General features: G+C 39.5%; 2 protein-coding genes across 4 annotated transcripts in view; one reads left to right on the top strand and one right to left on the bottom strand.

The window, feature by feature from the left end:
* Nucleotides 1-13630: 13630 nt before the first annotated feature.
* Nucleotides 13631-21345, top strand: LOC144519035 (protein lifeguard 1). Its single transcript, XM_078251917.1, has 10 exons — nt 13631-13756; nt 14056-14224; nt 14632-14710; nt 15737-15790; nt 16094-16184; nt 16338-16375; nt 16998-17085; nt 19195-19284; nt 19991-20038; nt 20627-21345. The coding sequence occupies exons 1-10, from the start codon at nt 13652-13654 to the stop codon at nt 20777-20779; spliced, it is 915 nt and encodes a 304-aa protein (XP_078108043.1). The 5' UTR covers nt 13631-13651; the 3' UTR covers nt 20780-21345.
* Nucleotides 21346-22586: 1241 nt separating this feature from the next.
* LOC144519919 (ankyrin repeat and IBR domain-containing protein 1-like) overlaps nt 22587-26352 on the bottom strand; it is a 37282-nt gene continuing 33516 nt past the window's right edge. For all 3 annotated transcript variants that reach the window (XM_078253448.1, XM_078253449.1, XM_078253450.1), the window contains one exon: nt 22587-25813. In XM_078253448.1, the coding sequence (XP_078109574.1) occupies nt 24908-25813 (906 nt within the window). In that variant the 3' untranslated portion in view covers nt 22587-24907. The remainder of the gene's footprint in view (nt 25814-26352) is intronic.

Genomic DNA, 26352 nt, shown 5'->3' with positions numbered 1-26352 from the left:
TGAACAACATTTCTGCACTGTCCTTGTTTTCTTTGACTTATATTTTAATTAAAACATATCTCACTTTACGTGGAACAGTTATATTAAAAGGCAGTTCAAATGGTACACCAAGAAGCATTTTGAATATATAAATTTTTATTTTGCATACAATTTTACAGGGAACTTGGCTTTACTGTGGCATTAAGTGCATTTGTACAGTGTCTACAGTCTTACAGTTTTTATTTAGAAACCAGGAACATCACAGAAAATGCAATCAAAAAAAACTTTTTTCAAACACTCTCACCTGATAGATGGAACCAGTGATTCACTTCACTGTGTTTTGTCTGTTTTTGTCTCTCTTATGAACGAACACAACAAATGGTTTCCTGTCTTTGAATATATGATAATATGCCCTTTAGATCCCACCTGCGTATAGTACACGGCACACCAGGACACACTTTGAAAAAAAGATGGTCACTGATTGACCATCTTATCTGACTGTTGATACTGCAACATTTTGAGAGAGACAGGCAGAGAAAATCTGTAGTTATGAGCATTAATTTAGTATGAGACATTTCATCTTGTCAATGAATGTTTAGGCATGATGTATAACCTCTCAGTTAAGGCCTGTTATAAATCATAGGACATTGACATTTTGGATTTGTTATCATGCATGCTCTGCAAGAAGTGGAACTCATTTCAGTATAAAATGAAGAGGAGGGGAAAGTATGCCACATATGATGCTATCGAAGCACATGATTGAGCACATTTGTCCTGCGAGGAATAATCACATGGGCTTCTGCTGATGTTAATGTGGCACAGTGGTGCCTGCAGCGCCTTCTTAAAGAGGACAGCTTAAGTTGTCCATTACACATCACACAGAGACAACCCGTGGCTGTGCATGGTAGGGATTTGTGTCAACTAAGCAGCAAGTCTAAGCACAGGTTTATTTGAGTATTTAGTTAGTTAGCTTTTCCCTTCTTTAGCTTCATTCAGTGTTTTGCAACTAACCGTGAATTTCACTACATCTCAGTGGGAGGAGAGGCACTAGATGTGGTGTGTGAGTAGCTATTAAGGGGTGACGTGCAATTTTGGTGTCAAGGATCACTGTATGTGTTTTGGATGCCCTCCTGCTCAGGCTAGGTCGCAAAATAGCACAAAAAACACAAAGGCACAGCTGCATTCTGGGACTCAAAAACACATCAGCTTACAATCGTTTTTGTGGATAATATGGCAGGTTTAATCTATAAGTAGATAAAGCCAAATCACTCATGCGGTAAAACAGACTGAGCATTTTTCATTCAAGCTGTTTACTGTGCATAATGGCTCTGTATTATGGTGCTTGTATGCAACATAATGTATGAAGTGGGGAGTGTGGGGGCTTAAGATGTCAGACAATGTTTGATGGATGACCCAAACTGTCCCTGCAGTCTGCTGCCACTTCTGTTTGGCTTTTAGCTAAATGTTGTTGAACCGTCTCTTTGGAACAGAGCAACATTGTAAGAACATGTGAAATCTCCTCCCAATCTAATTTCAATGAGAGCACAAATCTATTGACTTATTTGTTTGGCTTCGACTAACATTTGTCCTGTTATTGTTATCCCCTGTTCCTAAGCGTTTGGCATCTGGCCACAACATTTCCAAGAACGAGAGGTCACTCCTGAGCTTTGTGCCATTGTCTGGTTTTGCACCATTTACTATCGATTTGCACAATTGACGCCATATAATGAAGGTCACTTGAAAACAATTTTAAAGTCAATGTCATTATCAGAATTCACACAGTTTCTTTCTGCAGCTGAATTCTAGTATAGTACAGCATTTAACAGCTGTTCCTAAATGAAAAGAAAACAGTAAATACAGCACAAAAACCACACTCTTTAGTGAGATATCCCCAATTGTTGGCAATATAGCTGCAAAACACAAACTGAAATGAAGAAAGAGTTGCATAATGCATAATGTCAATACATGATAGTATATACTACAGTATACAGTAAGTACCTGTAGTGTGAAATGTGGCATCAAAAATATCAGCACAGATGTACAGTAATGTCTTTGCTAAAAATGCATTTCAAGTATAAAGGAACCAGGTACGTATGTGCAAAATTAGCCTTGAGTTTTCAACATTTACTTTACAGATGCATACAAGATTGTGTTGACTTGAATATGTGTGTTTGGTGGCTGTCCTCAGGATTTTTCACTCGGACACTGCAGGTGTCCTGCTTTTTGTTCGCTCACAGTTGGCACGTAGCTGTTGGTACAAAAGAATAACTAGAAGCTGAAGTTGTTCTGTAGCCATACTGGTCTTCATCCTCTGCTCTGCTACAGATCAATGTTGTCCTTTGTCATCACTTTATTTATCCTTATTGTCTTCCCAGTGTGGATGCTGCCCTCCAATCCAACCAAAGAAAAGCTCATCATCCATAAGTGGTTGACAAGAAATAGAGGCTAGACTGTCTGACACTTTGTCTAGTCAAGATATCTCTGCTGGCCAGGTTGCTACGGAGTTAACTTTGGATATTTATTGTTCTAAGGGGATTAGTAACTACTGGCACGATTTTTATGAAACTTGGTGGAAGGGTCATGGGCCAAGGAAGAACCCATTATATTTTGGAGCGGATTAAAATCAAAAATTATTTTTCACATGTGGCCGGGTTGTATCAGTGGGTAGAGCAGGCGCACACATACTGGAGAGGTTTATGCCTCGACGCAGAGGTCCAGGGTTCGTATCTGACCTGTGACGATTTCCTGCATGTCTTCCCTCTCTTTCTCACCTAGCTGTCCTATCAAATAAAGGAGGAAAAGCCCAAAAAATATATATATTTTTCACTTTGGTTAACAATGCAAAAATATATATTTCACTTTGGTTAACAATGCAAGAATAGGGCATGTGGCTTTGGCGAAAGTCTGCACTCTATTCTAGTTTGCCAATGATTTTGGTGAACACCGGATCTTTTGTCGAGTACCGCCACAAGATCAAGATTTCCCTGCTACCAAACATTTTGAAATTCTATATATCTGAAATATCTCTGGAAGATCAAAATGACTTATTTCATGTTCAAGCTTCTCAGTCAGTTATTGTGTACAACAGGGTTAAAGCCCCTGTAGACTTGGTTTCATATGTTAAGTGTTCTCTATAACATTGCATTTTCAAGACTAAATAAGAAGCAACAATCAAAGTTAAAGTTCAGAAAAAACATCCTTACTGTAGGCATGATTAATTAAGAGTTTAATATGCAAAAACTGGGTGCGGTTTGATCACATTTAATTGACAGCGGTCTGGCAATAAGAGCAAAGAACCCTACATTGTCAAACCAGTGAGAAAACCAATAATAACAATGCAACTCCAAAAATCTGGTATATTGTATCTTAAAGCCATAGTGTGTAGTTTCTGCCGCCACCATGAGGAATTCTAAGTAATGACAACAAAATTGTCGGCGCGTCCACATGATACAAGCCTTCGCGACCCCCCACTCCACTCCACCCCCTCCCTCCTCCACGCAGTTGCTAGTAGCCGAGGAGGACACAGAGGATTGAATGATGGAAAGATCTCGACACGGAGTATATTGAGGATGACAGGCAGGAGACCATTGAAGTATTTAAATCCACCTTTACATGTAATAGATTGAGAGAGACACAGTATAAAATATTACACCGTCTACACATAACTCCTTACATACTAAATAAGATGGACCGTCAGGTCTCACCTTTGTGTAACAAGTGTCATAGAGAGATTGGAACATATTATCATTACTTCTGGCAATGTAAATTGAAAAAAAGATTTTGGGGTACAATTTCACAGGAACTAAGTGGCATCTTTCATGTGAAAGTTAAGAGGGACCCAGGCCTTTTCATTCTTGGCCTCCCCTCAAGGGAGGTGAGTCTAACCCGTTTAAAGTTCAAACTATGCGACAAATTGCTATTATTGGCTAGAAGATGTATTTTAATTAATTGGATCAATGATAAACCACCTTCTGTCACATTATGGTATAGGGAAATATTCAGGGTCCTCCCTCATGAAAGACTTGGTGCAGTTGCGAAGGGTAACGAGAGGTCTTTCAATGAAATGTGGGCTCCTCTGCTTAACTACCTACCTGAGGATTTGACTCGGCTAGTGATGAGGGGCCAGTCTTCCCTAAAATGGCCACGCCCACCTGGGATAAATCCATAAGTGCCTTCTCTTGTACTGAGTGTGTTTTTTTTTTGTTTTTTTTTTTTCATGTTTTAACTCCGCTTGATGTATGTCTGCTTACTTTTGTAGAATATGGGCCCCGTTGTGATTATGGCTACACGAATGGACAATGTGTGTGTATGCAGAGCAATATGGAGAGAGGCTCTAATATGTACTGTGAAGATGAAGGGGGGGCAGTAGATTGGGACATTTTCCTGCTAAGAATAGATGGATGGCTATATATGTATATGTATGTATGTATGTATGTGTGTGTATATGTGTGTGTATATGTGTGTGTGTATATATATATATATTTTTATTTATTTTTATTTTTATTTATTTTTTTATTTTATCTATCTCTGTTTACTGACATGATGGCAACATGTATAACTTGTGTTTCTGTTGAAAACCAATACAAATTTGTTACCAAAAAAAACAAAAACATGATGGACTCTTCAGAAGAGGTAATTATCTTCACTTGAGTTTTTACGCGGGAAAGTCGCTGGACGCCGCAATCTTCTGAACATAGCCATACTAAGAAATACAGAGAGAGTTGTGTGGAGCTGATAGTTTTAATTAGCTTTGTAGCAACTCAAATTCATTATTCATAAATTCATATAATCCTTTTTATAGCTCCTACATAAGTGCAAAGCAAGAAAGGCTGACATTTGACCAGTGGATGGTGGCAGCAGTGGTTCCTCTTGTCAGAGCCATACCAGCAATGAAATCCCACTGTCAGTTATTGTTCTGTGGTTGTCATGGCTTATGTGAAATCCATTTTCTCTGTTTGAATACATTCTGTCAGGGAAGAAAAGACCCAAACTAAAATCTTCTCAGCCCAGTTTTTGACAGGGACCATCTGACAGCAAATGGCTACATGGCCTCTTCACAGAAGAGACAACCAACTGTCCTTGGAATGGCAACTGTCTTTCACAATGGCTTCATTTTTCTTCACACCAGTTTACAATTACTTTACTCCTGTTGGCTTGATCATCTGCCAGATTTGTATAGATACGAATCACTAATTTGTCGCATAGGCACACCTCACAGGCATCCATACATTTTATCGTTACATTGATTTGTCTGTTTGTATAAGAAGAACATTGTTTCTGCATTCAACATCATTAATATGTTTACAGTGCAAGCATTGCCTGTTTGCTCATTAGATTTCTGCTCATACAGACATAAATAGTTCTCTATCTGCCTTGTATGATGAAAGAGAAATTATGATGGATTTTTCTATTTGTGCATTTTTCCTAAACTTTTCTCTCCTCTGCAAAATTCATGTTGGTTTCTAAGGTCAAACTACATTCACAACTGTCATATATTATGCACAGTATTTCACAAGTTCATCACATCATTCTTGTTCAGTCATTTGGTGACACTCTCCACATAAAATCCTAGCATTTTTAGGGATAGGTAAGAAGGAGGAGACATCCATGATGATGATGATGATGCGTGCTTTCGAACCTGAGGGATTTTATAGAGCTCCATTTGTTACATTTGACCTGGCAGCATGCACCCAGACTGTCGATGAAACTTACCCTGAATCCGTTCATGGCATCATGACACTCAACTCTGACTCAGCTCCAGCATCCCAAGCTCAGCATCCTAATATTGTCAGAAAAGTGAGCAGTCAGAAGATGTTCAGATCCATCTGGGATGGTTAGGGCAGACGTCTACAGACTCTAATTAACTGGCTTAGCTTCTGCAGTGAAAAACCTAGACCTTTTTACATGTTTGGACAGAGAAACGCAAAAAAGGGGTAATGCAATCTGATGCTTGTTAAATTGAGTCAGCACAGTCAAAATCCTTCCCAAAACAGGATGTCTTATTTAAATTCAGTTAATTAATTCAGTTATTCCGAAGTTGCAGAACCTAATTTTAACAAAACCGTTTCATCATTGGAAGCAAGATCTCAAAGCATTTACAGATCTATCCAAGTAACAGATCAAGTTAAAATAATGGGAGAGTAATTAGGGGCTAGATGTCGGTGATGCCTTAAAAACTGTCACACTTTGGATCTTGGTCAGCAATATGCGTTAGACTGAAAACAACTTGAAAATTAAATTGGTGATTCAGCTGTCTGAGTATTGTTGAAAACTAGCGGAGTGTTATTTTATTATCGTGTAATGTGGATGAATAATGCAATAATGGCTTTCATTATCAGTGCAGGTTTTGTTATATATTCCACTTTTTGTTGGAGAAGTACCACAATGGTATGGCAGCTTTATTTTGAACAAAATAGTTTTTAAAAGTTTGATGTCTCTTCAGAGTAAAAATGAGTCTGAGACGAGTTAAAACAAAAAGATTTCCGAAAGCCAGATATATTAGCATATTGTTATATTGTGCGTTTGCATCACTGTCTTCTCCTGATCACCTTTGACCTGTCCTAGAATAGGTTTAAAATTGATTTTAACAACTGGCGCTATATAGATTACTTTATTCGTAGGACCTATCAATAACAACTTGGATTTCTCCTTCAAACTGAAATTCTCTTTCATATGTGTCTCACTGTCAATATTCAAATGTTGTTCCAGAAAGCCAGATTCTGCGCAGTAGTGATCGGCGGTGGAGCCGCGTTAGCAAAGTCCCTCCCATACACCCGCCCGACCAATCGCAAGTCAATCACAGCTGTCAATCATGATGTTTCAAACCTTTTTTTGTAGCATCAAATAACTAATAAAATCCAAACTTAATAGAAAAATGAACACCGTAACAAACTTCAGCATGATGAGGTAGCAAGACTACCTAAAATGACAGAAACCATCTTTGGGAAAAATGTATTTGACGTGATTTTTTTTGTTTGGCTTATGTCCCATCCGCTAACATGGAGGGAGCAGGATTTATGACCTTTACTGCAGCCAGGCACCAGGGGGGCAATCAAGAGTTTTTTTTTTCTTCAATTACACAGTCTATGCACCAACCCCTGGCACAGACAAGCACCTTAATCTTTGCAGCTGTATGTATTAGCTAGTGTGCTAAAGAAGAGAAAAATGACCTGGAGTGACAATTGTCTAGTTCTGATGGGGTAACCGCTCCCGGTGTTGTTAGCTTGCTAGATGTAGCTTTACCAACGTATGCTAGTATAGAAGCCGCAATACTCCACTGTTTGGAGACAGGCCAGAGTAGCACAAATAAACACTTCTGATGAAGGCAGTCAGGACAGCATCTGCCACAACTAGCGCCTGGTGACGGAAGCATCCGGTCTGGTCTGAGGAGAGTTTAGCTAATTAGCCTTGAGAGCCGGTAAAGATTAACTTGGCTTCTGACAGCTCACTCATGCTACTCAGAGAACCGTTTTTTTGCAAGTAAAGTTATGTGCCGTAGTTGTTTTAAAAGGAAATACAGAATGACATATTTGAATAATTTAAGTTTCCACACTTTGAACCTGTGTATTGTGTTACATCTACCGTATTAGGAGTCCCACTGTAATAGCATTAGGCCTATTTAAAACTGGATCTGTGAGTTCACTTATTTCACAGATCCGAAGTGATGTCAGAGATGACTTCTTAATTTCCCTTTTAATATGGTTATTTCAGAGACAAATTGTGACAAAGCCACAGATTAAACTCTATTACCCCGGACCATTTGAATGAGTGTGATTTTAGGTATGTCTGCAACAGTACAAGTTGATGATGATACACAATCAATTAAGCTCCTCGTTAAACATATTTAGGCAGAAGTTTCTTGGAGATTATTTATAATTCAGTAATGGAGTGCTCATTGTAGACACAGCTAATGTAAACTCTGACTCTAATAAGGATAAATCTATCTGCAGTTTTGTGCTCTCCGCTGCAGTTGTGTAATACATTAAATCAACTACGGATAACAGTCATTTATTCATTTAATTATGTCCATTGACTTAGATTGACTGCAGCTGGTCCTTTTGTATTGCACTCTCTTGCTAAGCAAGATAATGCAAGTCATTCTGAAAACTAATGCCACTGATTTGGCCCTCATAGTAAATCAACAGGTTGTGTCGGGATTGTTCATTTTACTGAAATAATAAGCATTGCTTGACACAGCTGGAAAGTGCAGCCTTTCATTATTTACAGTAACACATGCAGTCCCAGCGTGCAGTACGAGTCATTGTAGATCTCTGCCATCAGCCATACATCCTGCTGAAATTCTACATTAGCAGCTTCAGGAGGGTTGTAAATTAGAAATGAAGAGGCATGTAGTGACAGAGACCTCCAGACTGGCACTGGGCACTGGGGCTCTCTGAGGCCCCACACAAACCACCATTTCAATTCTCCAAATAAATCCTTCTGTGGCCCGATTAGCCGGGAAGCAGTAATTCGCAACTGCATGCAGTGGAAAGAGACACTTACATGATGGCTACATCTTTCCTTCTCCAGCGACACCAGAACACTGCCCGCTGTGATCCTCAGTCCCAAAAGCCCCAAAGAGCATTGTAGCAGTCAGACAAAACAGAGCTGTCACAGTCTGCACTGAGACCGAGGTCAGACTCTGTCTGTCTGTCTGTCTGTCTGTCTGTCTGTCTCTTCCCTCCTTCCTTTATTAGTTCCATCTTTCTTTCCTTCTTTCCTTCATTCCAATCTTTTTTTTTCCTTTCTTTATCCATCTGTCTGTCTATCATATGTCTTTCTTTCCTTACTTTATTATATATACTTCATTACTTTTTTTCTTCCTTTATCTATCTATCTATCTATCTATCTCTACTGTATGCTCTACATATTGTAAAGCCCTTTGAGGCAAATTTGTGATTTGTGATATTGGCTTCATAAATTAAACTGATTTGTCTTCCTTCCTTTTTTCCTTCCATTTTTCCTTTCCCTCTATCCTTGCTTATTTTCCCTCCACCCTGTGTATCATGGTCTGGACACAGCTCTCTGCTCTGCACACATTCTGCTTCATGTGGCTTCAGCCTCATGTGTTGCTCGTGTTTGGACAGCGGCGCGACAATCAGATCTGTGTTAAATGTGGCCTCACACTGGGCTCCACACTGATTGGTGTGTCAACACAGGCCGGATTTCAACTGCCTGCTCAAATGTTGACTTTGTTTGTTGTGCCATCCATTCAAATCCGCCTAAAATCGCATGAACAGGTGAGAGTGAGCTCATCAGATTTTAGCAGGCAGAGTAAACCCAGCCGTGCTGACTGACACAGCGGAGAACAGAGTGAGACTGTTTAAGCTGTCTGTCCCTTCAAATATGATGTGGCAAGTCTTCATTTTTTTATTTAGTATTTTATGAAATCATTTTTTTATTTATGGCTGTCTAAACAGGAAAAACAGTTTCCTTTTGTTTTAGCCTCATGTCATGTAGATGAGAGAAATTAAGGATTTGATCCAGCAGTTAAAATGAAGAGGCAGCTGTTTTAAAGGGAGCTCTCTGGAGGATTTGGTTGCTGCTGGTTGGGGAGGTGGCATCGATAGAATGGGAAGAGTCACAATCAAATCATTGCAATTAGTAGAAGAAGCACAGGAGACTAGTGCCCCCCAGTGTTTGCTTGATATATGTTTAGTGTTTGTATGCTGCTGTGAAATAATCGGATTCAAAACTATCTGAGTAGAATTCTTTTTTTTTTATGATGTGCACTGATCCAGTAAATTTGGAATTTAGTTTTTGGCACCAGTATAGCATGAAAACCTCAACTTTAACTGCTGATACAATCATTTATAAATCATTTGTATGTGCCCTCTGCAGTTTCAGTCAGAGTTGCTGAGTGTTGAGATGCTGAGAACATGAGGCATGAGGTCTATCGGACTCTTTGGTTGTTCATCCATAACATGAGAAGAGGCTGGAATGCCATCTAGAGGTTAGGTAGCTATAGTGTTATGTACAGTGGTGGAAGAAGTACTCAGATCCATTACTTTAATAAAAGCACCAATACCACAATGCATCCAAAATCCTACTTAAGTAAATGGTACATAAGCATTAACAACATGTTCTTAAAGTATCAAAAGTAAATGTACTCTGCTAAACAAAAATTTCCATGTAACTAATATATAATTATGTATGTCATTATTAACACTTAATGCTAACACTGATGCATTAGTTAACACTGATGCATTAGTGTGTAAATAGCATTTTACTGTTGTAGCTGGTGGAGGTGGAACTAGTTTTAACTTTATTTACAGTACAGGTACTGTAGTTTAGTCCAGTGTTTTCCAACCTCGGGGTCTGTCCCCTCCAAAGCCTCACAAGATAAACCTAAGGGGGTTGTGAGATGATTAATATGGGAGGAAATAAGTTCTGCTGCACAAATTTGTGTTTATTTGTCGCACTTTTCTCAAATGTTTTCTACGATTTTTTACCATGATATTTTGGACAATTTTACCTCTTATTGAATTGAAACTATGTGAGAGGTTTGAGAGGAAATGTCTCTTTGGTGGAACTGCTAATAACCCATAGACATCTGAAACATAATAAAGACACTGTTTTTTGTAAGAGGTGGTTGAAAGATGTAAGATGTATGTTTGTGAATCTGTGGTTCATATTGTTTTTTTATGTGAACTCTTAATTTGCAAAGTAACTAACTATAGATGTCAAATTATTGTAGTAGAGTAAAAACTACATGAGCTGTGAAGTAGAATTATAAAGTAGCATAAAATGGGAATACTCAAGTAAAGTATCTCAAAACTGGAGTAAGTGTAGATAGTTACTTTCCACCACTGGTTATGTATCTGAGGCATAGTCACTTTAAAATATCATATTAATACACTGAATGTTTAGTTCAATCAAATTAAGGTTAAGACTCAACATTGAATCAATGCTAAGAAGTGGAAATTACAATTTTCTTGAGCTATGTTTTTTTTTCAAAGAAAAATTAAATGGATCCATCCTGGATTCTCATTCATTGATGAGGTCTTCATTTTATGCCTTTCACTGACGATTCTCCATGGAGAAGCATTAAGACTGTATTGACCTGCATTACTTCATGTATTGTTGGCGTACAGTATGTCTTAAAGCTATTCTTCCTCGCTGTGACTCAATATCCCAAATCCATTTTGTGTATGTTGGATTGATGGCGTACATCATTCATTCGTCTCTCCGTCACTGAATGGTTTCCATGGGCAGGTTGTTATCAATGTGTAACCAAGGTGAGTCAGGACGATTACGTGACTCCCAGCCTGCCTTTCTGTAGAATACAGGATGAGATCTTACAGGCTTATCACACACAGCAGGCTAATGATAGATCATTACAGGAAATAGAAATTTGAAACATACCTTTGTTAAAGTGTGTGAAAGCACCAGTATCAACTTGTTCTTAATGCTCGTGTGGATCAGTATTGCTGAAAGAAAAAAAAGGTGAAGAGACAATTTGCTCTGACAAAGTGCCAGCCTGGTTGGTTAAATTACATTTTAAGAACTTCATCTGAATATCCCATTGGACCTAATGAGGGATACATCCTTTTCCCCTGGAGCTTAAGTCCTATCTCTGTGGGAACCAACTGATAGCAGGTAGACTTTGCCCTGAAGGGGAACCAACACTACAGGAAGGGCGGCAGAGCAGTTTCCTGGCCGTCACAGCAGAGGTAAGCCACATTAGAATGGATTAGAGCTGTATTTCATTTATATATGTGAACAGACCTAATTCAGACATCAATTGATCCCTTGTTGAAGACTTGAAAAACACGAGGGGTACTTTTTAAAGTGCTTAATTTATCATATCTCGGAAGTGATGTTCATGCCTTTCTGGTTATGAAAGCGAACAGAAACAAAGTCCATTTCATGTTGTTCAAATGTTTGAAAATATTTTTACGCTGTCCTGTCAATCACAGTTTTTTGTTTAAGGAGTTGAGTTGAGGAAGCAGAAGTAGTCAAAATGTGGTTTTCAGTGGCAGATGATTTATTACTGCCACCACTCATTACTGATGTTACAGGAAGTGTATATTGTTACTGATTAAACCATAGAAAGGCAGATTTAAATGTGATGTTTCTGTGAAACTGTTGTGTGGACTCAGTTCTTATCTATAGTCAGTGTAGTCCCGGCTTTACTGATGTTTATATCATACAGAATTTGTCATTGTGTAGCTAATTAGAACTCTGTCTCTTTAATGACTAATGCAAAACCAGGGACCTCACAGGGAAACTGTTTCTCTCATGTCTTCATTATACAGTGGGGCAAAAAAGTATTTAGTCAGCCACCAATTGTGCAAGTTCTCCCACTTAAAAAGATGAGAGAGGCCTGTAATTTTCATCATAGGTACACTTCAACTATGAGAGACAAAATGAGAAAAAAAAAATCCAGAAAATCACATTGTAGGATTTGTAATGAATTTATTTGCAAATTATGGTGGAAAATAAGTATTTGGTCAATAACAAAAGTTCATCTCAATACTTTGTTATATACCCTTTGTTGGCAATGACAGAGGTCAAACGTTTTCTGTAAGTCTGGTATTTTGGCCCATTCCTCCATGCAGATCTCTTCTAGAGCAGTGATGTTTTGGGGCTATCGCTGGGTAACATGGACTTTCAACTCCCTCCAAAGATTTTCTATGGGGTTGAGATCTGGAGACTGGCTAGGCCACTCCAGGACCTTGAAATGCTTCTTACGAAGCCACTCCTTCATTGCCCGGGCGGTGTGTTTGGGATCATTGTCATGCTGAAAGACCCAGCCACGTTTCATCTTCAATTCCCTTGCTGATGGAAGGAGGTTTTCACTCAAAATCTCACGATACATGGCCCCATTCATTCTTTCCTTTACACGGATCAGTCGTCCTGGTCCCTTTGCAGATAAACAGCCCCAAAGCATGATGTTTCTTTGACAGCTCTTTGGTCTTGGCCATAGTGGAGTTTGGAGTGTGACTGTTTGAGGTTGTGGACAGGTGTCTTTTATACTGATAACAAGTTCAAACAGGTGCCATTAATACAGGTAACGAGTGGAGGACAGAGGAGCCTCTTAAAGAAGAAGTTACAGGTCTGTGAGAGCCAGAAATCTTGCTTGTTTGTAGGTGACCAAATACTTATTTTAATTAATTTGCAAATAAATTAATTAAAAATCCTACAATGTGATTTTCTGGATTTTTTTTTCTCATTTTGTCTCTCATAGTTGAAGTGTACCTATGATGAACATGACAGGCCTCTCTCATCTTTTTAAGTGGGAGAACTTGCACAATTGGTGGCTGACTAAATACTTTTTTGCCCCACTGTATATAAAATAGAATCCCTGACTTTACTGTCTCTGTCCTTTTTGATGACAACTGCATTTCCTCTGAGAGTGATTAACCACAACCTATTTGTCCATTATATACATACAGCTCAATTAAATGGAGGCTTACGGCCATAATTATGGATGTTAGTCATGGATGGCTCTTAAGTTTGTGTGAGGCATCATTTTATAATTACCCATTTATTTGTTCCACTCTGACATTGCCCCATCAGCCTATTTAACATCACTGATGAAAACGCTGAGGCTGTTCAAAAGGATGCTTGTGTGGTCTAAGCCATGACCTTAACTTACATGTGTGTCTGACATTTCTTCTCTGTCACTTTGTGCATCAGTTGATGAAAAGATCTGCTAACTTTTGGTGGAATGGACGAGACTAATGGCAGCAGCAATGGTGGTTATGAACCCCATCCCCCTCCGTACAGTACTCAGGACTACGGACAGAGTTCTTACACAGGGATGAGCTATCAGGTTAGTTGCTATATTAGAACATTTTTCTTAGCCTCATACCAGAAAATGGAATGAGGTTGTGAGCTTAAATCAGCTTTTTCTTTCCTATTCATTTTGGATTTAATGTCAAACTAATCACACACTACCGGTCTTTGATCATGGGATCATTATACAGCATTACAACAATGTCCACATGCACTTTCAATTACACATGGATGATTTTCTCTCTTTGATACACTAATGATAGATTGATTTTTGCTCAAAAGTATAATATTCTACAAGTGTTGCTTGAACTACCTGTGTGGTTGTTGTTGAATCAGGTGGGGAAGGGGAACGTTGCAGTGGTCTCCCCTCCTGGCACCTATGATAACATGGTCCATCCTGAGGGCATGGCAGCAGCTGGAGGCGACCATCAGTATAGTCAAGCTCCACCTGACTACTGTCATGGCTTAGAGGACAGCAGCTTCAGTGACGCTGCCATACGAAGAGGTGAGGGCTACAAGAACTGAGGAATGGGCAGAGGGAGAAACAGAAAGTGAGAGAAACCAATATGTTTTTGTTTGCATGGTCGGCGCCGAAAAAGGATAAACAATTTGTACCCCGCTCATTTGCTTTGCCACGTTTTCTTGGAATTGATTTGAAATTGAAAATGTTTCCCTAAACTCTGCTGTACCCTGCCTCATCTCCTCACCTCCCACGCAACGCAAATCATTTTAAATGAGAGGTTGAAATGTGTGTTTGGTGTAAACAGAACCATTTCATATTGTCATGCAGCATAAACAACCCTACAGTATTTGTCATTCTGCTTTTCTCTGGCAGATATTTTTTTTGTTAGTTTGTTGTTGTTGTCTATCTGTCTTGTCTGACTATGTGTCGGTTTCAATCTTTCTGTACAGGCTTCATAAGGAAAGTCTACTTGACTTTGATGATTCAGCTGCTGGTGACGGTCGGGATCATCTGTGCTTTTCTTTATTGGTGAGACACTTTTACAAGAGGGAATTCCTTCCAAAAAAAGAGATGAATCCATGTCAGGCACCTATCCATCAATCAACATTTAGTGTAGTCTGTCATTGTGTAAGAGCAGCCAACATCACATACAGGGCTTAATTTGAGCCAGAACACGCCGGAACATGTTATTAGAAATTCTTTGGTGACACTATGAAAAATGAATCGCCAAAATGAAAAAAAGAAATTACTGTTTGTGTAGTGTTCAATGTTGTTATCTGTCTTGTTAGTCTTTATTCCCCATTGAAGTTCCACAAAAATCTTGTGTTTGCGTTTTCGATGCGTTTTGAGGTGAATTTTCAGAGTAAGACAGAGGGGGGAGAGGAACGGAGGGAGGGGGGGGCACTTCAAGTGGCACATGCGCTTGTGCTGGTTGAGATAGCCACGTTTCACTCAGGGGAAAAATAAAACAAACAAAGTTTGCTTAACTTGTTCAAATCATGGATGTATTAAGAGAACGGTTCAAATACGTTGGCCAGTTGGATCCCAAACAAGCAAAAATCGTTTCCGCCAATCAAGAATGTGGAGACATTACATTTCGTACCCATGCAGTGCATGTTCTGAAATTAAAATAAACATTGCCCTGATGTACTCACACAGCGTTGTTTAGGTTTTTTTTAGTCAGAGAAGCTACGTAGGCAGTGTAATTTGTTTTTGTTCCATTACCTCCAACCCCCGTTTTGAGTCAGTACCATAGTTGTCCCCACAAAAACTCTGAACATGCAACCCTACACTGCTCAAATCACCATAAATATGTGAGGTGAGACAAGATGGCAGAGAACAAAAGCTTGCAGTAGTTTGAAAGCTTTATATGTTGTGTATAATAGATATGGTAGGACCCTGCTACAGTAATTCCTTTTCATAAGTTGCATTCAGCTCCCATGTGCACAATGCTCTGTCCTCTGTTAATATTTAATAAAATCATTTTACTGCCTCAATCTAATAAATGCCTCTATTAAACACTCCCCTCTCCCCCTTTTTCTTGTGGAATAACAGGGATGCTCTCAGAAAATGGACATGGGCCAACTACTGGTTCTCCTACACCATGATGTAAGCTGTCAAAAACATTCAGTTTGTCTAGATAACCACACACTTTCTTACTTTAACCAGTTTGACCACCTACAAATCTCCTCTCGGTGAGTTACCTAAATGAAAATGTCCCTCATGGAAATCCATGGAAGTAAATCAAACACCTTCACCCCAGTCTGAATCCCAATCCAGAAAACTGCCAGCTACACTGCATAAATAATGCACTCAGTGAATTCACATATTGAACACAGTGGTTTTTTTTGTGTGTGTTCCTAGCCTTTTTATTTGGTATTTACGATACACTCTATATTCTCTGTGAAATAGGGCGGCGGTGATGGTGCTCATCGTGGCCTTGTCCTGCTGTGGCAACGTCCGTCGTCAAGTCCCCCTCAATTTCATTGCCCTGGGCCTGTTTGTGAGTAGAAGCTGTACCAGCCAGGCATCAAATTAAACCCACACCTGCTCTATTTCACAGTGGGTTTTTTTGGTCATGTATTTACTTTCCATTTCTCTCTCTGTCTCTCTCTCTCTCTCTCTCTCTCTCTCTCTCTCTCTCTCTCTCTCTCAGACTATTGCAGAGGGCCTGATGCTTGGCTCTGTGGCAGCGTGAGTGTTTGTTTCCAAGGATTAATCTCCACCTGATGCTGAATCATTTACACAATAATAACCCTATTTGATCCATATGTGATAGTGTGTTGGATGCTGGCCATGACGCCATCGAAACCTGATAAGATGTTATCATTGCTGGTTTACCAAATTATAATTATTTCAGCGGAAGATAAATCAGAAGCATCACAAATAGTTCCAAACTGATTTTTCTGTGCCAGTGCCCGTGTAAACACGTGTTACCTTTTCCATCTGTGACACATTTTGTCTTCTAGCTTTTCACTCTAACAGTAAAGGCATCAGTTGCAGCCTGACTATCAATAATACATTCAAATTATAATATTAATGGGACATTGCCATAACTGTAACTGATATGAAATGAACATAGGCAATATATTATGCAATGCACGTCCAGAGGGGGGTCCCTGCCATCACTCTAGTTTAGACACATAATACAGACTATAGAATGAAGTAATACCTAATTTCTTCTATAAGAAAGTAATGTTTCTCTTTTAGGATAGAACAGAACCCCACCATTCATGTCTCTGCCTGCTGAATAGTTTGACATGATACTATGGGGTGCCGTTCACACAGCATATCTGTTTGATATTTCTGTCCTCAGGTACTTTGATGCAGAAGCAGTTCTGTGGGCTGTGGGAGCAACAGCGCTGGTGTCCTTCGCCTTGACCCTGTTTGCTCTGCAGTCAAAAGTAAGATCTGTCAAACACCCTGAGCTCCGTTTGCAGTGCAGCCAAAAGTGAAATTTCATAAACTACGACATTGCTATGCAGTCAGTGGTAAATATCCATATACTGAGCTGTGCTCCCTGTGCAGTCAGAGGAAAAGTGTTAAGCTGAGCTGTTAGCCAGGATCTCTCATGCAGTGTTTGCTATATGCAGTCCCCAGCAAAGGTTTTAAAAATTTGGATGGGTTTGTTGTCCACGCAAAGCTATGATTACTGCTGAGATCAGTGTATTCGTCAATCAACTTATTTCCTTATGTCCAGTGGTGGGACATAGTTAAACCTCTGAGCTGTCATCATGCTGGCTGAGGCTCCTACCATAAATCTTGAGTTCAGAAATGGCCTTGGGCCTTTTGTTATTTCCTAAATCCCCGCCGCTTCCTTTTTTGTCTGTCTCCTTTCTCCATGAACTGTGTAATAAAGTAAACACGCTCTGAGATTAATCTTTCAAAGGGCCCTTTCAGGGACGCACCAGTAGACAAGATGCTCCTCCAGACAAATATATTTTAATATTGAAAAGGTAATGCACAAACACTTGCATTCCTGAGCTCTCAGCAATAATCTAAAAAATGTGCACAACTGTGAAATATCAAATTGGACCCTGACGTAGTTTCTCCACCATTTAACTTAATTGTATGTAAACACGTTTAACAGTGTTATTTTTCAATGATGCCACTTGGTTTATTTAATTAATAAATATATGGTTTATATATATTATATATAATAGCTCACTTTATGCTTCCAGAAGTGACATTTAAAAGTTGCATTACAAGAGTTAGCAAGAGTCAATGTGCACAAGTCGGAGACCTTTTGATAGTTTGTCATGCTGTTTCAATAATTGGCTCATATCCAGAACAAAAGTAGTCATACAGGGAGTAGGGCAAAAAAATTAGACTAGTGAAATAGATGTAGGCCAAATTTAAGATAAGATAGACTTTATTAATCCCACATTGGGGAAATTCCTGTGCTACAGCAGCTCAAAAGAAAAATGTACACACATCAGAATAACACAAATACACATTAATTAGACATAGGAGAAAAACTATACATAAACTATAGGAAATGGAAAAATAGAATATAATTAGTTATAATAATAATAATAATATAGTATAATATTTACACAATAAACAACCTTATATAAACAGGCAGTATATAAACACAGATATACAGATGAGTAAGGTGCGAATGAATAGAGATTACATATTGCACAGTTAAATGGCATTTGGAGTCACTCTTAATTGCCTCTCAATGCAGTTTGGCATTTCACACATTTGCCACTTATTTCATCTGAAGGAGCTGCAGACATTTATTTTTTTCTGCTCAGATTGGATAAAACTAGCTAGCAGGTGTCTAATGATTATACTGAGAATAAATGTGTTCTTAAATGCTCATTAGTAATCTGTAGAAAGAAGGCATATGTATCAGGTCTAAATCACCTGCATATAGAGAGGAAAACTGATATAAATAGAAAAGGTGGCCGCACCCTCGGCCCATAAAAGAGTTTGTTTTATGGGCTGAGTGAGCGCTCACCACCGTAAACACTTTTGGTTTATTTTTTTTTATGACTTCACGTTTATCTTGCAGATTCCAGCACCTCTTGCTCTGCAGTTAACGCTGTGCCAAAGCGTTTTTTTTTGTCTCTGTCACTGTGATATAAATGTCATACAGACTGCCTTGCACGTTTAGCCCGTAGCTCTTCAGGTTATCAGTGTTAGTGATTCTCCTGTTGTGCCATTTGACATATTTTTTTTCTGTCTATCTGAAAAGGCCATGCAGGCCAAAAGGCCACCTCCCCTCCCCTGCTCTGTGTCGGCGTTGCAGCTTGTTGATTAATTATCCAGGATCATTGCATTCAGAATTAGTCAGAATTTTCTTGTGTGTTGAACTGCAATATGTCTTCATCATTTAGTCATCTGCGGCGCCTCACAGCACAGCTGCAATGCAGACTGCCATGAGCGCCCTCGCTTTTACGGCAATGATGAGAGTAAATGAGAGATGTTCCGTCTACTGTTTTCTGTTTGAGAGGCTTGTCACATTCACTGTCTCTCTCTCCCTTCTCTCCCTTTTCTGGCACCAGTGGGACTTCACCAGAGTAAATGGGAGCCTGTGGGTGTTTGCCTGGACCCTCTTTTCATTCGCATTGCTGTGTGCAATCCTCCGATCACAGGTAAATCAAGAAGCCGCCGTGTTTAGACCTGCGTTTGCAGTGAGAACAGTTTTGAAATTAATTCCAGTGGTGTATGCAGTCAGAAGCAGACAGTATGTACAGCCTCATAGCTTTTATCCCCAGGATGTTCTGGCACTGACCTGTGTGCTGAGCAGACTATAAAGAAGAGAGCATGCACTCTCAAACCTCTCAGGAGCTCCACTGATCTCAGACTGATGCATTTAAATGAACCCTGCCGTTTACTGTGACGGCTGTTAGTGTTTTAGCCTTAAGCAGAGCGACAGAAATAAACAGTCCATAGATTTAGAACTGCTATTTTTACACAACGACAAATTAACTGGAGCCAAAAATAACTACTACTACTAAAATAACACTACTTTCTTAAAGCATATTGTGTGCACCCATTATCAAACCTTCACCATCATATTTACCGTATGGAATAACTAGAATGGAAAAAGGGATAAAAGTATGCTCACTTTTACAGCTACTGCGTTAAAGGATGAGGCTGAATTATTGTGTCTGCTGCAAGCACACTGTATAATTTCACTGAGATAGAAAATAAACATTTCATTTTAAATGGTGAAATTAATGTTTTGTTTTGTTTTATATTACCACCATGTGTGGAAGAAACAATCACAAATCAGTATAAAGTCAATAATGTTGATGAATGCCTCTGCTGATTCTGTGTCTCTGATTCTTTGAACAGTATCTTTACATATTGTACGCCTGCCTGGGAACCTTGCTGTTTTCTTTAGTAAGTACATTTAAACTTTATTGACAGAACGTGGTTTTTCTGTAACACAGGCTGAATGGAAAAACAGACTGAAAATGACCTTTAAAATAAAAGAAACCACCATCAAAATAGGCTTAATGTCAAGTCAGAGTATGTGATGTAAGATTTGATCCCAGCCTGCCTCCAGTGTCTGTCACAGTAGTTAGTGTAAAGAGAGAGACTCTGATGTCCTCGTGCCCTTCAATTTCAATTATGCACTGTTTAACAGCAGTAGGCTTCATTCTCACAGCCACCTCTCTGCGTGCCTTTGGCATTAACAGCAAATGTTGTGACCTGTCCCGTCAGCTGGTGGAACAAACTGCTACTGCACACAGAGCTTAACAGGCTGTCAGCAGCGAGTCACAACTTACTTTCAAGCCTTCAGGATTATTTACATGGCCTGTTTATCTGCGCAGTCCTCTCTCTTAAAGATAAGAAATAGTGCCAGTGTTTTCTTTCAGACCGATTCCTGTAACCGGCTCTTTTTTTCTTTCATCACACAAACGCGAGGCCCTCACATGTCAGTGTTGGTCGTGTTGAAACAACTCTCATCTCTCTGTCTCACTGCAGTACTTGGTGTTTGATACCCAGCTTATCCTGGGTGGGAAACACAGGAAGTATGAAGTCTCTCCCGAGGAGTATGTGTTTGCTGCCCTCAACCTCTATTTGGACATTGTCACCCTGTTCCTCCTGCTGCTGCAGCTCATCGGCCTATGCCGCTAACACTGAACCTCGTTGACAGGCCTCCCTAAAGAAACACTGAAACTCTCGTCAAGCACATCATATACAGTTGTGTTCAAAATAATAGCAGTCCAACATCACTAACCTCATAAATCAAATTTTTTGGTAGAAGTGATATTTCTACATGGCAAATAATTTACTAGTAAGTGTTGTAGAGTCATAGAAAACCAACAGACCCAACAGTCATGACATGCATGCTGCTCATTCTGTGTAATTGAATCTGTAATTGAAAGGGGCATGTTCAAAATAATAGCAGTGTTGTGTTCAATTAGTGAGGTGATCGATTCTGTGAAGAAACAGGTGTCAGTTATTACCCATATTTAAGGAAGGAAGGAAGCAAATGTTGTGCATGCTGGTTATAGTGCATTTCACACTGAAATACTCAGCAAAATGGGTCGTTCCAGACATGGCTCTGAGGAACAGCGGACTTTGATTAAAAAGTTGATTGGAGAGGGGAAAACATATAAAGAAGTGCAGAAAATTATAGGCTGCTCAGCCAAAATGATTTCAAATGCCTTGAAATGGCATCCAAAGCCTGAACGACGTGGGAAAAAAAACAGTCAAACTACCATTCAAATGGATCAAAGAATAGCCAAAATAGCAAAGGCTCAACCAATGATCAGCTCCAGGAAAATCTAAGAAGACTTAAAGTTACCTGTGAGTACTGTTACGATCAGAAGAAGGCTATGTGAAGCAAAGCTATCAGCTAGAAGCCCCCGCAAAGTCCCGTTAATGAAAAAAGACATGTACTGAATAGGTTGAAATTTGCCAAAGGACACATTGACTGGATTCTGTGGACTGATGAGAGCGAAATTGTTCTTTTTGGGTCTAGGGGCCGCAGACAGTTTGTCCGACGACCCCCATGCATTCAAACCACAGTACACTGTGAAGACAGTAAAGCATGGTGGTACAAAAATCATGTTATGGGGATGTTTCTCATACTGTGGTGTTGGGCCTATTTATCGCATACCAGAGATCATGGATCAGTTTCAATACATCAAAATACTTGAAGAGGTCATGTTGCCTTATGCTGAAGAGGAAATGCCTTTGAAATGGGTCTTTCAAAAATGCAAATACTGCTATTTTTTTTGAACAGCCTAATATTCCTTTTTCTTCACTTTCTGTAAAGGTATAACACAAACTTGATCAATTTTGGTCATGTTTTGATTTGGAATTGAATGTGCAGTGTTCCCAATGCATTGATATTATGGAATTAAAAACTATTCTAAGGATTTTGAGCATTATTCACTTTTTTTAACACACTGCTATTATTCTGAACGCAACTGTATTTAGGTTCATATGGAATGAAGATTCACAACCCTCTGTTAGTCCTCCAGACATCTGCTGTCATATTTAATTAGGCAGGGATCTGTACAGGTTTGTTTTAAAGTCACATGTTAGGGTTTATGTTGTTACTCACTGCGATATGCTGTGTGCTACATTTGGGACTTTTATACTGCACCAGCATGCATTTCTACCTAGAACTTCCAATTTAATGTGCTTAATATTTGTTTCTATGAATATGCCACTTTTTATTATCAGTCTTCTGTAGGAAGAAACTGAAACTTTAAGGCAAATAGAAAGTGCCTAATCAATTCAGGTAGTAACTTATGATATAAGCCAAAGTAGTTCAGCCATCATGTAATCTGTGCCACATTTACAAAAGTGTAAGCGAAGCTTAAATATGCTTTTGGAAATCAAACTAAACTACATTAAAAGGACAGAATATGTCAGTGTTAGCCAAAATCTGATGTTCATTCAGAATGTAGATATCTCAATAACACACAAATTAAAACTCAACACGTAGTTTATTGGCATCACACATCAAACATTTTTCATATAAAGAGGGAATGTATCAAGTATAGACTATGAAAGTGCAAACAGCATTTCAAGGATTAGTTGCTTTACAATAGAAAATCTCAGTAGGTTACAAAATGTTATATGCCATTTTAAAATAAATCACTTGATCATTAGAGGTGAAATACAAAGGAAGTACAATTTCCATTTAGACCCATTTCATGCACAGCATACTGTCACACGAAAAGGGCGATCTCTTCTCTTCTGTTTAACCCACTTCCATTAACCAAATCTAACAAAGTTAGCTCCACTAACCATATGGCACTCAGTTTCACAACTTCAAGATACTATGTTTAGATTTAATGTAGCTCTATACAGGGGGGGGAAAGGGTAATTTTCTTCAGTCAGACATTAGTCTGTACAAAAACACAATTAAGTCTTAAAGGTAAAACACTGCTGATCAATGTGTCATATTGGTTATTCACAATCCATTTTTGTCAATGAATTCAATTGATTTCAAATAAATACCTACTTTATATTGCAACTTTCCTCCATTTTTAGTGTCTTCAGGTTAGATACATGGTAGACATACAGTAAGTCATACCAAGTCAATACAGTGATTTTAGTTTCCAAATCACAGAAAAATCTTTTTCAAAATGTAGGGCAAGAAGCTCTGCTGCACAAAAAACTTTGTTTAACCATTTGGGAAGATTTGAAAGTATGACATTTACCCATTATATCAAATCATATAAAATCTGTTATCCGTTTACATAATACTACTAGAACAAAAAAAAAACCTCATGCTACAAATATTAAGATGAGAAAAATATCAAGACCTCATGTTTGCACACTACAAACTTTATGTGAGAGAAATAACTTTAAGGTAACAGGTGTTTGTTTTGTTTACACTGTATATATTGTGTAATTAGCACTCAGAAAAATGTGTGAAAAGGAATGAAAGAATGACGGTGATTGACATAAAGGCACTGTATCTCTAACTGCGTAGAGAACTGTTTCAAAGACGTGTTTGAAATGCAATACACCTTCAAGAATTCTGCATGCATTACCCTGCAGCCCGGGACATCTGTGGAGCTCTACAAAGGCTTTGCTTATTACACTTAAATAGGACCCAGAGATTAATTACAGTGACTAGGGCATGATTAACTAATTCACCAAGTCTGAATGAGACTGCCTGATTATCTCTCTCACTGGCCTTTCCTGCAGTACATAAACAAGACTACTCACTGTCTACTTAGTCTGTCACGCTCCACATCCAGCTCCAGTACTCAAACATTAATTTAAGCAAGCTACAATGGAATTTAGAATAAACTGAACTGAATGACACTGAGCGGCCCCTCTGGGCCCGTCAGCGTTTGTTGTTTTTGAAGATCATTGAAAGTGTGTTAGGATTGTGGCTTTGAGATGAATAACAATTGGTGTATTAAATTAGAAAGGTTTTTGAGAAAACCAACGTTTGGATAATGAATCTAAATTGTTGTGTGTCAATGTTTGACATATTAAAGTACACAACCATTATGGACTTAAAACTACAGATTTACACAGCACACTACAGCTTTAAGATTGTGGGATTTTAAAATATCACACAGCCGCAATCAAAAATATGGCTCGGGACTTTCACATTTTAGTTTAGCTGAGACGTTGAGAGTGTAATAAGCAGGCACAATTTGAATCGAAGAATCCACTTGGTGACTGCAAACTGTGCTTTTGCTAGTCAGTGTTTGGCACCTATAACGTACGCAGCTTTGGACAGGAGTGACAACTATCTCCCAGCCTGTATCCCACAGATTAAATATTGGAACAAAGTATTAATCTGCTCATATGCACAGTTGAAAAACCTCCCTCAGACCTGATTCAGACACATACAGTAGGCTTTTACTCCAGTGGAAAGAAATAATAATACCAGCACTATGCCAAAGTCTCTATATCTCTTGTCTTAAATGGACTTCATATTTCTATCAGCACATAATCAATTTTAGAAAATATATCCTTAAAAAATTGTTATCAAATGTAATCTCTCCTTCAGTTAGTGCTTTCTTTACAGGAGGGCTGGTTGTTGAGGGGCTGACAATACAGTTAACACAGGAAACCGATCTGAATGCAATGCAACATAAGAGTCTAAATACGTATTCCCCCACTTTCCAACCCAGTACAAACTGACACATTCCTTATTCTGTATACGTTGCACCTGAATAACTACTACACACTTTTCCTCAAATCTATTTAATTTGCGATCTGTAGTGGTTTTTGGCCTTTCCAAAAAAAAAAAGCTCCTTCCTATCTCAGCCAATCAGTTCATACCAAGTGCACTTGGTCCTCCCACTCAGAGGAGCTGGTGCTGGCCAGCTGGTCGGATACAGAGTCACATTGCGGAGTGTCAACACGGCAGACTTTCGAGCCTCGCCGTTCGCCATTGTCTCCACTTGCTTCAAGGGTGGCCATGTAAGGTAGCGGCATGGTGTCCATCCCCACTAGATCTAACTGGGTCGGCCTCTGAGCAGCGGCACGCTCCTTCTCCTCCATGTCGCTCTGTTTCTGAGAGCAGAAACCCACATCTGACATCTCTTCCTGAGGTTTCCTGTTTTCAGGCAGGACGCCCCCACCTTTCTCGTCATCCTGCAGGCCCCCTCCTCCGCCTGCATGGAGTGTGCCAAGGTTTGAGTCAGTGTCAGAGGAGGTTGAGGGAACAAGGGTGATACCTTGAGGATTCATGTCGTGGAACCATGCCATGATGTTGCCCAGCAGGTTAGCATTTGCTACTAATGCAGAGGACGAGGACGGGTCGTGGCTGCCGCATGTGGTCGAGTCTAACGTGTCACTGGAAGATGAGAAGAGGCCCGTCGATGAGTTGCTGCCACCTGGAGCCACTGGTATCGGCACAGAAGCGCCGTAGGCCCGGTGGTGACTGTCCAAGTGCTGTACAGAGGCAGTAGAGTACTGGCTGCTGATGTTGCCAAGTCTAGCCAAGTTATCTCCCAGCTCTAGCAGTTCTGAGCTGCTGAGAGAAGCTCTGGGAAGGACCTCTACACCTGGAGCACTCTGTTCAAGCCTAGAAGGCAGGGAGGTGCCGATAGCGCAGAGTGAAGCTTCGTTGGCAAGGGTGTCGTGGTTGGAGCCAAACCCTGCCATCGCCGAGTCCTGGAGTGACAGCTGAATGGCCAGTAGAATGTTAGGGTCATCGTCATCCAAAGAACCTAGACCCTGCAAGAAAATCCAAGATACAGTGTCTGTGATGAAAGCCAAACCAATATCATCCACTCACAGAGCTACAGCAGTTTCACACCTGCAGTGCAAGCATCACCTATTGGCAAGGAAAGTAAAAGCAGCAGCAGGTTAGAACTGCAGATGGAGACATGCTGTGCGCAATCTACAGACAAGGAAAATAATAGCAGGCAATGGCACTTCTTTTCTTTTCTTTTTATGGCTGCTGTGTTGCTGTTTGCTGCGTGTGTTTTTGAGGTTTTACACTTCACACAATGGTATAAGGCTGGCGATATTGTGTATTTTTGTTGTCAAACAAATGAAATAACAGTGATTTAGTTTCAGCCCATTTCCCAAAGCAGCTAGGACCTGTAGTTTTTAGCAAACCAGAGTAATTATGTATTTGTAGGGGATTATTGTCGGCTGCGGATTTGGCATCATGACAGAGTAAGTAGGATGAATTAAACGTATGTGCCCATGTTCATTGTGATAGGAGGATGGAACATGACACTCAATAGTTTTTGGAGGTCTTAACATCT

This window comes from Sander vitreus, chromosome 6 (genome assembly GCF_031162955.1).
Source record: "Sander vitreus isolate 19-12246 chromosome 6, sanVit1, whole genome shotgun sequence".
NCBI lineage: Eukaryota > Metazoa > Chordata > Actinopteri > Perciformes > Percidae > Sander > Sander vitreus.
Note: the sequence above shows the minus strand (reverse complement) of the source record. Positions and strands in the feature narration are given on the sequence as shown.